The following is a 12,373-nucleotide window of genomic DNA, read 5'->3' on the forward strand; positions in this document are numbered from 1 at the left end:
CTACTTTTGGTGATTCATATGGGGACAGATGATCCTAACCAGAAGGATCGAGAGAAGCATTGCTAGACATTGTGGAGATCTTGGTAAGAAGCTGAAGAATTTAAATGTACTGGTTGGTGCCATTTAAAGGTAGAGAACTAGGAAGAGAGGAAAATTTGAAAAGGAGCTGGTTAAAAATTATGTCTAGGGTCAGCTAGGTGGCGCAGTGGATAGAGCACTGGCTCTGGAGTCAGGAGGACCTGAGTTCAAATCTGACCTCAGATTTGACACTTGACACTTACTAGCTGTGTGACCCAGGGCAAGTCACTTAACCCCAATTGCCTCAAAGAAAAAATTATATCTGACAATCAGGTTTGGATTCTGGACTATAGCTTAAAATATAGAAATGAATTCTTGGCTCAAGGTAGAGTGTCCCTAATTAGGTCTGGTAGAAATATATTTGCTTGTAATCATGCTAGTCTGATCAATTTCTGCTCATACTGATGAGCATAGATGAAAGATTTCACACTTTTGTGCCAACTGGGTCCTTATAGTTTCATGGATATCATTTAATTTGGCCTCTTCCCCTTCTCTTGCCTCCTCATTTGAGAAAATCAAGGATATCCATTTTCAACTTGTTCCCTTTCGGTGTCACACCTCAAGATCCCTCTACATCTTTATCTATCTTTTTTATACTTTTCTCTGAGGAAGGGGTAACCCTTCTTCATATCCAGATCAGTTCTGGGGAGGTGGAACCAAGATGGCAGAAGAAAGGCCATAACTTTTCAGAGCTCCCCACAGGATCTGTCCACATACCTCCAAATAATGCCATAAGACAATTCCTGGAGCAGCAGAACCCACAAAAGAACAGAGTGATATCATTTTCCAGCCAAAGATGGCTTAAAAGGGTGGCAGGGAAGGTCTGTTGTACCGGGGTGAGAGAAGAGTGCAGCCATGCTGCTCAGATCCAACCACAGGCAGGCCATGCCTCCAGAGCCTCTGAATCATCAGTGTCAGTGGGTACTTCTGGAACTCACTCAGCTCACGGACCAGTGAGGGGGTCCAGTGGTTGGCAAGAGGGAGATAGCAGGGGTCTCTGCTGGAGCTGAGGCAGAGCACTGTTGTGTTGTCCATGTTCAGAATCAGGAAGCAGACTTGAGTGGCGGTCCAGTGGGGGAGGGGCACAGGCACTCTTAAGCTTGCAACCACAGTGAATCAGATTTCTGCTTCCTGGTTAAAGAGCAAGCAGACCCATGGTTGCAGACCAGGCGAGCTGAGAACGAGCCTCTCTTTAAATTGTACCACCTGGGATCCCCTGAAGCTTGGGATAGTACGTTCTGGAAGCAGTACCCCACTTTAAGAAGGAATTAAAAGCCAAGAAATAGGCTAGGATAATGAGCAGAAAGAAAAAGATACAGAGCATTGGAGGTTTCTTTGGTGACAAGGTAGATCAAAACACTCTCAGAATAAGATAACAAAGTCAGAGCTCCTACATCCAAAACTTCCCAGAAAAATATGAATTGGTCTCAAGCCATACAAGTGCTCAAAAAAGACTTGGAAAATAGAGTAAGAGAGGTAGAGGAAAAAATGGAAAGAGAAATGAGAGTGATGTAGGAGGATCATGAAAAAAAAGTCAACAGCTTGAAAAGCCAAGTTGGCCAAATGGAAAAGGAGGTACAAAAGCTCTCTGAAGAAGATAATTGCTTAAAAATTAGGATTGAGCAAATAGAAGTTAATGACTTTGAGAAATCAAGACACAATAAAGCAAATCCAAATGAATGAAAAAAATGTGAAATATCTCCTTGAGGAAAATAGATCCAAGAGAGATAATTTGAAAATTACTGGACTACTTGAAAACCATGATCAAAAAAAGAACTTAGACATCATCTTCCAAGAAATTGTCAGGGAAAATTGTCCTGATATTCCAGAAACAGAAGGTTAAATAGAAATGGAAAGAATCCACCGATCACCTCCTGAAAGAGATCCCAAAAGGAAAACTTCCAGGAATATTATAGCCAAATTCCAGAGCTCCCAGGTCAAGGAGAAAATACTGCAAACAGCAAGAAAGAAACAATTCAAAAATTAAGTACTGTGGGGACAGCTAGGTGGTGCAGTGGATGGAGCACCGGCCCTGGATTCAGGAGTACCTGAGTTCAAATCCGGCCTCAGACACTTAACACTTACCAGCTGTGTGACCCTGGGCAAGTTACTTAAGCCCAATTGCCCCACTAAAAAAAATAATAAATTAAGTACTGTGGAGCCACAGTCAGTATAACAAAAGATCTAACAGCTTCTACATTAAAGGATCAAAGGGCATGGAATATATTCCAAAGGGCAAAGGAACTGGGATTACAACCAAGAATCACCTACCCAGAAAAACTGAGTATAATTTTACAGGGAAAAAATGGGGCTTCAATGAAAAAGAGGACTTTCGGGCATTCTTGATGAAAAGACCTGAACTGAATAGAAAATTCAGTTTCAAATACAAGACCCTAGAGAAGCATAAAAAGATTAAAAAAAATCATGAGGGATGTTAAAAGGTTAAACTGTTTACATTCCTACACGGGAAGATAATACTTCTAACTCATAAGAACTTTCTCAGTATTACGGCAGCTGAAAGGAATATACTTAGACAAAGGGCACCGGTGTAGATTGAATGTGAAGGGATGATATCTGTAAAGCTTTTATCTTTTGCTTATCGTTTGGGGGGGGGGCAGAGTCAGGGTGGGGTGGTTTATGTGGGCTAGTGCTTTGTAATACTGTATCACCTAGCTGTCCCATGATGACATCTTTAAAATAAAATTATGGGGTGAGAGGAATGCACTGGGATAAAGGGAAAGGGAGAAGTGAAATGGGGTAAAGTAGCTCACATAAAAGAAGCAAGAAAAAGCTTATGGAGTAGAGGGGAAGATAGGGAAGGAGCAGGGGAGTGAATGAGCCTTACACATCAGAATTGGCTCAAAGAGGGAATAACATACACACTCAAATGGGTACAGTAATATATCTTGCCCTTTGGGAAAGTGGGAGGGGAAGGAGATAAGGGGAGAGATGTGAAGGAAGATAGATAATAGAGTAAATATCAAGGGGAGGGAATAGGATAGAGGGTAATACATTTAGCAGTAGTAACTGAAAGAATTGGTGAGCAGAACGCTATCAGAAGAACTTACGAAAAAATGCAGTAAGTTTTTTTTAAATCGATGTGAAAATTTGTTTTTACATGTAACTTGGGGAAAGTTCTAAATAAATAAATTTGTTACTTAAAAAAATTAGTTCCTCTATTTATGCCCTGTTTGTGCCCTACTCTTAAGCTATTGGTTCATATCCTTATTTTCATTACCAAAATCTCAAAAAGAATCATCTATAATGGCTGCTTCTATTTCTAAACTAACCAATATATTGAATAAACTCTCTCTCTATGGTTGTGAATTATTTTTTTTCTTTTCTAAAAATTATTTTTATTGGGGCCTTTTGTTTATATATGTCATTTGTACTTGACCTGTATATAAGCCTTCCAAGTTTATATTGATCTCATCAGCCACTGTTGAACACACTATATGTTGACCTTGACATAGTGATGTCATTTTGGTCCTCTTCAAGTATGAAGGACAGCAACCAGCCAACTATTTGTGAATATATTCCCTCACCCCCAATGCCCTATTCATCCTTTGTAATTAAAGGTTTTATTTAAGTTTTTAAAAAATAAGTAAATTTTTTAAAATGTCTTTTGTTTTTGACATTACCATAGTTTCCCACACACACAGTATCCCTCCCATTCCACCTCTCAGAGAACCATCCCATATAACAAGTAGTTTTTAAGACCATGGGGAAGAAAAAGAAATGGGAAAAGTCAGCATAACAGAGCTATACATCAAAAAAGAAACCCCAAACCCCCAAATATGTGCAATGTCCATGCAACAGTTGTGGGCCTCTCCCCTCTGCAAGGGGATAGAGTGAATGTCTTTTGAGCTACTAGACTGTTCTATAATTTTGCAACATTTACTTTTCACTTTTTTCCTATATGTGTGGTTCTTTCCATTTACATTGTTATAGTGTTATAGTGTTTTCTTGGTTCTGTCTACTTCACTTTTCATCAGTTAATGTAGCTTTTTCCATGCTTATCTATATTCATCAGTCATAATTTCTTACAATACAGTAATATTTCATTACATTTGTATACCATAATTTGTTTAGCCATTCCCCAATTGATGTGCATCTACTTTGTTTCTAATTTTTTTGCTATTACAAAAAGTGGTGCTATAAATATTTTGGTGTTTATTGGAACTTTTTTCTTATTAATGGCCTCTTTGGGGTATATACCTATGCAGTAATGGAATTTGTGAGTCAAACATTTGTCATTTTATTTGTGTAATTCCAAAATGGTTACACTACTTCACAGCTCCACCAACAGTGCACTATTGTGCTTATTTTTCTGCATCCCCTCCAACAATGACTATCCTTTTTGTTATCTTTGCCTGTTTGCAGAGTGTGAGTGAAACTTCAGGGTTATTTTAATTTGAATTTCCCTTATTAGTGATATGGAGCATACTTTCTTATGGTTCCTAATAATTTGCCTTTCTTTTGAGAATTGTTCATATCTATGACAGTTATACATTTTATATTATTTGGTTCTAGTTTGATGTCATGTTATAACGATAGGACTACAATATGGAGTCATTTAGGCTAAATGATCTTAATGCCCATAGAAGCATATATACAAAACAGTTATGTTTTTCTACAGTTGACTCTGTGTCAGTTTAGATAAGACCGGTAGCTTCTTGATTAGGTGAACTTTTGACCTGTTGAAGGGGCTTTGAGTCATTCTCCTCCTGCTACTTTAGTTAACATTAATTCCTCCCCAGTTTGTGGTTCTGATAAACTCCCCCTTCCTGAACTTCACCCAAAACTGTTATCAATAAGGGATCCTGAGAACTTTTTTACCACATCTGGTCCCGATTAGAAATGCCCCTTCTTACATCTGGCACCATTACCTATTCTCAACCCCACTCATTCTTAGGGTATGTAATATGACCACCTGAACCCCAACTTTGATCATGTTCCCTTCCCACCACATCTCCCTCACCCTTACACATCTCATGTAAGGTTCTTGCATGTGGGGACAAACCATTTCTGTTTATGTTGCCATGATGTGTACACTCTTTTACTGTGTCACATAACAATAAAACTTCTGATCATATTATTTCCTGAGTAGCAGTTTCTAGAGATCTGAAACCCAGGCATTTACTTTAGCCTGAGCCATAAGAGGTCAAATAAAGCAATATCCTTTGATCACTTATCTGTTGGGTTTTGGTTACATCTATATACTACCAGGAGTAGCTAGATGGCGCAGTGGATAAAGCACCGGCCCTAGTTTCAGGAGGACCTGAGTTCAAATCTGGACTCAGACACTTGACACTAGCTGTATGATCCTGGGCAAGTCGCTTAACCCTCATTGCCCTGCCCAAAAAACCCCATCTATATACTACCACCCCTTCTACCTTGCCCCTTCCCCCAATCTATATACATGCACACATGTGGATGCCATATATATCTGTTAATTGTTTATATATCTTGGATACCAAATTCAATAGAAAGATTTCTTTTCCTATTCAAATGCTTCCCTTATCCTAATTTTATTAACTTTGTGCAGAAGTTTCTTAGTTTCATGTAATCAAAGTTATTCTCTTTTTATCTTTTGTAATTTATGAATTTAGATGATAAGGCCTTTGGAGCATTTACGTTTAGTATTGCTGTTGCTTTGTTTTCCCATTTGCCTCCAGATCTCTTCACTAGGTCTGTATGCTCAGTCTGGAGTGTCATTTGCCTCCAGGAGCCCCGATTCACTTTCACCTGAAATAGAATGAGTGGTCTCCTAAATAACAATCCCTGCGGATCAAATCCATTTTACAGTTCCTATGTCTCTTGTCATAGTAGTATTCATGAGTGGTATCCCTTCCCAACACTGAAACAGAACTTCCCATGTCTTTCTCCCTTTTTCAATCCTTCACTTTGCCTCCTTGCCCATTCTCCAGGTTCTGAGAGAGAACAGGAGTTATTTTCCCTTCATTGTTAGCCTTTGACTTGATTGGGATACATCGCATAGTCCTCTCCAGAGTCTTCTTCCCCTCCCCACTTTTATGTACCCTTCTGTAAAAAAACATTGATTCATTTGTAGGCAGGGTGTTCTGAGGTTTGGATCATGATATTTTAGGCCTGTTTCTCCACCATCATATCTGTTTAACTTCTTTCAGCCTTGTATCCTCATGTATGTTTAGAAAGAAATCTCTTAATCATTTTTTTATTGTTGTTGGCATTGGTCACTGTATTTATTTATTTGTATTTCTGTTTTCTGAGGTGTTTGAAAATCAGATAATCTCATTAGGACCAGTTTTCTTTCTAGGGGTGTTTAAATTGCCTCTTTCTTTTTTTCATTTATAATTTGCCCTCAGATTTGTAGAGTAGGTCATCTTGAACTGCATCTTGAGCTTCTTAGCTCTTTGGAACACATTTCCTCCTGCATTTCCTAGTGGGTGCAAAACAGTCTTGTGTTATTTAGACTTCCTTTTCTTTATATTTGAAAGTCTTTCTCTTCCTGGGGGCTTATAGGTTTTGTTGTCTGTCAATGAAATTGTGAGGTTAAACTACACTATAAGTCTTGGAGTTTGAAGGATAGGATTTTTTTTCAGGAGGCACTCTGTGGATTCTTTTTTTTTTTTGGTGGGACAATGAGGGTTAAGTGACTTGCCCAGGGTCACACAGCCAGTAAGTGTCAAGTGTATGAGGCCAGATTTGAACTCAGGTCCTCCTGAGTCCAGGGCCAGTGCTTTATCCACTGCGCCACCTAGCTGTTCCCTTATAGATTCTTTTGATCAGCATTTTGTCTTCTGAAATTCTGGGGAGTTTTCTTGTGTAGTGTTCTGGTATTTTGATTTCTGTTCTTCTGGGAAACTTAGAATTCTTATGTTGTGTCCTCATGCATGCTGTCTTCAAGATTGCTGTACTGAGATTATGCTTTCTTTTAATGGGTTTTTTTGGGGGGTTTTTTGCTTTGCTTCTTCTTGTCCTTCATTTCCAAGTCTTTGCATTCCTAATCATTCATCTTCCCTTTTGTTTCTTTAATGAGACTTGTTACCACTAATTCAAGTTTTTTTCTGTTGCCTTTCATTTTTCCTATGTGAGCCATAACTTTTGCATTCATAATTCTTATTTCTGTTTTAAACCATTCAGGAGCATCCTGCTGTGTTTCCATACTCTCTTGATTCATTTTACCTTGTCCTTCGATGCTTACTTATTCACAGATGCTGGTGTTATTTTCCCTGATCTAGAGGCCATTTCCCTGTCTTGTTATTAATAGCTTCCCTGGTGGTTTATCTTTTTATGTTCAAGGTCTTTAATTGATTTATCTTCCTGAGATCTTTGGTAATTTCATCTTTTTTCTTTATTTTCTGATCTTGTTCACTTTCTTCCTTCCCTTTGATGGCAGGCTACTTGGGGGCTGATCTCAAAGCTTTCCAAACTTCCTCCCATGCTATGAAATTCGTGATTCACCAGCCTAGATCTGCCCCAAATAACTTTTAGGGGGACAAAACTGGCCTCAGCTGGATGCTGGGCCCTTTTCCTCAGGCTTAGTGGAGTGTTCCACAGCCCCTCACACTCCTCCTGCCCCATTTCTCTCTATTCCTCAGTTTTCTGGTTGACTGCTAACTACTGTTTCTCACTGCTATTGCAGCCTGAGAAAATGTCTTGTTTGGACTCCATGGCACTGGTAGAAGGAGAGGATTGTGATCTAAAAGTGAGTTGTACTGCAAGTGTGTTGGTTGGCTTGTCATCTTGCTGGCCGCAGGCTGTGGGAAGAGTTGGTGTGGAGTGATTGTGTTGAGGGTTAAGGATTAGCTTTCTCGCTGTTCACCTAGTTCTAAACTAGGAAGACAGATGAAGTTACTTTATCGCAGACACATAATTCCCATTTTGTAGCAGTTTTAGAGGTTATGAGGATTGGAGAAAATAGCTAGTCTTTCATCATTGGCCATGTGATCTCATAGTCTTTCATTTCTCTCTTAACTGCTAAGTCTGACTATTTCTAGTCCTCATCCTCTTTGACCTTTCTGTATATTTGACACTATAAAGCAGATGTGTCAGACATGCAACTTGCCCTATTCTCCCAATACCCAAGGACAGCCAGATTAAAATATAATTGGGAAATATTTGACAAAATAAATAAAAATGTAAATTCATGGGTTTCGAAGTTAGTATGTGGTCTGCAGGGATCCTTATGAAGAATTTAGTGATGCCCTGTGTCTAAGCTTCAGTGACATTACTCTCCTCATTCTCTTTTTTTGTTGAATCATCATCTATCCCTTGTTGATCTCATCTTTTCCCGTGATTTTAAGCATCACCTATGCATTATGACTCATAAGTCTATATATATAACCCTAATGTTTCTTCTGTAATGTAATGTTAGCTGCCTACTGCCCATCTCCTATAGGCAACTTAGATTCAAATTGTCCAAAACAGAATTCATATTTTCCCTCCATAAATTCACCTCGCATTAAAACTTTCCTATTTCTGTTGAGATGTCCATCCTTGCAGCCACTAAATCTTAGCGATCATGTTAGTTTTGGGCCTCCTAGAGATCCTGAGTCTGGCCATATACCTGCCTCTCCGTTTTCCTTTGTGTTCTCCCTACTAGAAACTGAGCTGGCTTCAGGCCTCTTGGAGGCTCTTGGGGTTGCACACAGTGCTTGGGGTAGAGCTGTGTCTGTCTCCTTACACAGTGACTTATTGGGAGCTGGCTTTCCCTTACTGTGGCTCTGATAGGTTGAGAAGCCCAATGGCTCTAGGTCAGTCTTAAAAAAAATGGTGCTAATCATAGTTTCCCATTGCCCCCCTCCTCACCCCTTGCTCATAGTGCCAGAGGCTTTTGGAATGGATGGAGTTGCTAATTGAGTTTGGTTTTATTGATCATTGCTTCATTTTTATATCCTTTTAAGTCTTTACTGGGGAATTACACATTGTTATATTTACTGAAGGTCTGTCTCTTAATTTTTCTGTGTCTTGGCTAACTCTTATTCATTCATAATCAACTTGAGTTGGTAGAAAGAATTCTCATATCAAGTGTTCTTTAGGCTAATGAAATCACAGATCCAACAACAAGTTTGTTGTGAGGTTCAAGTAAGGTAATAAATATACAACATTTTCCAAACTTTCATGTGCTAGATGGACGGATATATGTATCTATATCTACATATGCATACAGCGATTCCCAGTCCTAAAACTCCAGTGCCACACTGAGTTCCCAGCATTCTCTCCCCTTCTTTTTTTGTCTACGCTTTTAGAAATGTTTAATGGGATCGCATTTTCTTACCATTGGTAGTAACATACTACATATCTCATTCGGAAAGTTACTTGACCATCAGGGTCTTGTGTTGTGAAAATGAATTGGTATCCTATTTCCTTAGTGCTTTAAATTGAAAATTCTACATAAAGACTATCCCTAGAATAAGAGAATGACTTATGAAAAATTTTATACTGCTTAAATTTTTCTTCATTTTTATTCTCTGCTGAAAGTAAATTAATTAGCTTTCCCCCCTTTTTTGTGGGGTGATTTTGTTTAAAAAAAACAAAACAACCCAGTAGGCTTTAGGTCTAAACAGTGGGATTTACTTAAATTGTATCCTTTTTTTTCAGGATTTAATTTATTTCTCATTTTTACCTTAATTTCTCTCACTTTCCTGATGTTTTCTTAAGAGTGCTTTACTTAGTGTTTATATTCCTTTGGCTGTTCAGGCAGGAATCCAGGTCGGTACTCTTGGGGCCTAATATGGCTTTGTATGAATGAATAAAATAGTAAATCTAATTCTAATAATAATGTTAGTCTTCCTTTTTATTTTGCGTTTCATCTATGGCTGGCAGAATTTAGAAGTTTTATACATAGACAATATGAGCACAATTCTGTGATGATATTTTGTTGATGGAAAACGTGCTTTTTGCCTTTTGCTTTCAGGGCAAGTTCCAGGCTTTTTATCAGTATGCAAAATCATTTAACTCAGATGACTTTGATTATGAAGAACTGAAGAATGGGGATTATGTCTTCATGAGGTGGAAGGTAAGTGTTGTACTTTGAGTAGTCTCTTAGGGAACTGGGCTTTACTATTGTATGTAATTTAAGCCTTGTATCCATTCTCCAGAGGGAGGTCCTCCTATCCAAAGTTTTCTCATATTTAATGTTGAATACATGTTGTTTTTATATCATTGGCTAACTCAAGCACAGATCCAGAAGATTAATTAAAAAAGCATTCACTTTCTAACTACTAATCTCCCAAATTATTTATACAGGTTGAACCAAATATCTTAGTGTACTTTTAAGCTACCGAAACTTAAAACTGTACTAGGACATTTGGGACACCCAGTATTTGATTCAGACTATAGTGATTAGCATCTTTATTCTTATGTAAAATAATCACTCTCATAATGCTGGTTTTCTTTCTAAATTTAATTTTTTCCTAAAAACTAAAACCAATCCAGGTCTCTTTGACACCACTCCCCCCCCCCTTCAGAAATCTTGTATTATATGGTATCCCATACTCTTGGCTAAAGATGGTCTCAGTCCCCTTAAATTTAGTGAGTTATTGATGCGTATTTCAATAAGAGATCTCAAGTGCTATTTAAATAAATCTTCTACCATTCTGTCCTATGGGCTCAATGTAGTGTCTTAATATCTCTTACCCCTAAACAAGGCAGTAAATTTGGGACTAGGAATAGCATTTGGGTTTCTTACTCGAGTCCTCAGTGCAAACCGTACAGTCTAGTTTGATGCTTTGGCTTTTATTTAGTTGTAGCATACAACCACATATTAGCAACCAGATTTCTTGTTGTGGCATATATTCCTTCTAATCCATAGTGATATTCTTTTATTGTGAGGATTCACCTATTTCTTGAAAAGGTGGTTTCTAAATAATAACCTACTCATGCGACACCCCCATATATTTAATTTAATTATCTCAAAGAGTGCTGTGAAAGTTAAGACATATTTAATTCATTTAAGTAATAAACATGTTTTGTGGTGAGATGTAGGAGAATGGGAAAAGTAATTTTTTTTTTTAAAGATGTTCATAGTTTGGTCTTAGGGATTGCCACATGATGCCCAGGTATTGTCCAGGTGGTCTTTTGTCTGATCTCTAATAGAATTACTTCTCATATCTGTCTGTCCTTTGGATTCTAGCATGAAATAATGATCCCCTCTTTCCCTATTTCGGTATGTCATAAAGAGTGATTCCATTCTCCTCTTGATGCTGGTGAAGGGTTTTTTGGGTTTGGGGTTGGGGTTGGGGTGGGAGGCTAGAGTGGGTGTGATAAGTTGTCCTCTGGGGTCTTTGCTCTCTTAAACATATTCCAGGAACCCCCACAGATTGAGCCTTTGCTTTAGACCTGTAGTGTCAAACTCAAATAGAAAGGGATCCCTGTGCATACATACTGACTCTGAAAACCACAAATTAACATTATCCACGTTGTATTGTATTTTATTAATTTTGGTAAATATTTCCCAACTATATTTTAATTTGGTTCTGGCCTATGGGATTGGGGGATTGGGGAGGCACTCTGAGTTTGACAGCTCTGCTGTAGACATACTTAAAATCCTGGCATTATTCCTTTAGTGAAGTAAAGACCTATTTTCCTTGGATCATTTAGTCTGTAGTTTGGGGGGAAAGACCACACCAACTCTTCAGAGTTGCTATTCACAAGGGGGCTCAGAACATTACTTGTTAAAAACCAGTAGTGTAGAGATACTCTTGAGAAGATTTCCACACCCATAGTTGCTACTCTGCACACACACACACAGTCGATGGCTGTCAATCCAACTGTCCCAAGAAAACCGGGTTCATTGTTAGAAAGCACTGCCTATTTTACAGCGGCTTAAATAGTCTTCTTCATCTCTACAGGAACAGTTTCTAGTCCCAGATCATACAATCAAAGACATCAGTGGTGCTTCCTTTGCTGGGTTCTACTACATCTGCTTCCAGAAATCCGCAGCCTCTATAGAGGGCTATTACTACCATAGGAGTTCAGAATGGTAAGATAAGCAAAAGCAAAGTTACTGGGGCAGCTAGGTGATACAGTGGATAAAGCACTGGCGCTGGATTCAGAAGGACCTGAGTTCAAATCTGGCCTCAGACGCTTGACAATAGCTGTGTGACCCTGACAAGTCACTTAACTCTCATTGCGGGCCCCCCCCCCCAAAAAAAAAACACACCAACAAACAAAAATACCAAGGAAATGTGAGCTAAAGGCAAGAGTTCTTGCTATTCTCAAACTCTAATGCTGAGTTCCAGTTTTTTACCCTGTGCTACAAGAATAAAGAAGTCTTCATCATCTGAAGGCTTCAAACAACTTAGATTGT

The 12,373-nt window shown here is 38.6% G+C and overlaps 1 protein-coding gene across 1 annotated transcript in view; it reads left to right on the top strand.

Annotated features, from left to right (window-relative positions):
- The window catches only part of GID4 (GID complex subunit 4 homolog), a 40,970-nt gene that overhangs the window by 23,357 nt on the left and 5,240 nt on the right, over nucleotides 1-12,373 (top strand). Inside the window, exons 4-5 of the mRNA XM_043970377.1 lie at nucleotides 9,980-10,081; nucleotides 11,916-12,046. Of these exons, the coding sequence (XP_043826312.1) occupies nucleotides 9,980-10,081; nucleotides 11,916-12,046 (233 nt within the window). The remainder of the gene's footprint in view (nucleotides 1-9,979; nucleotides 10,082-11,915; nucleotides 12,047-12,373) is intronic.

Source organism: Dromiciops gliroides, chromosome 1 (assembly GCF_019393635.1).
Source record: "Dromiciops gliroides isolate mDroGli1 chromosome 1, mDroGli1.pri, whole genome shotgun sequence".
In the NCBI taxonomy this organism is placed as follows: Eukaryota; Metazoa; Chordata; class Mammalia; order Microbiotheria; family Microbiotheriidae; genus Dromiciops; species Dromiciops gliroides.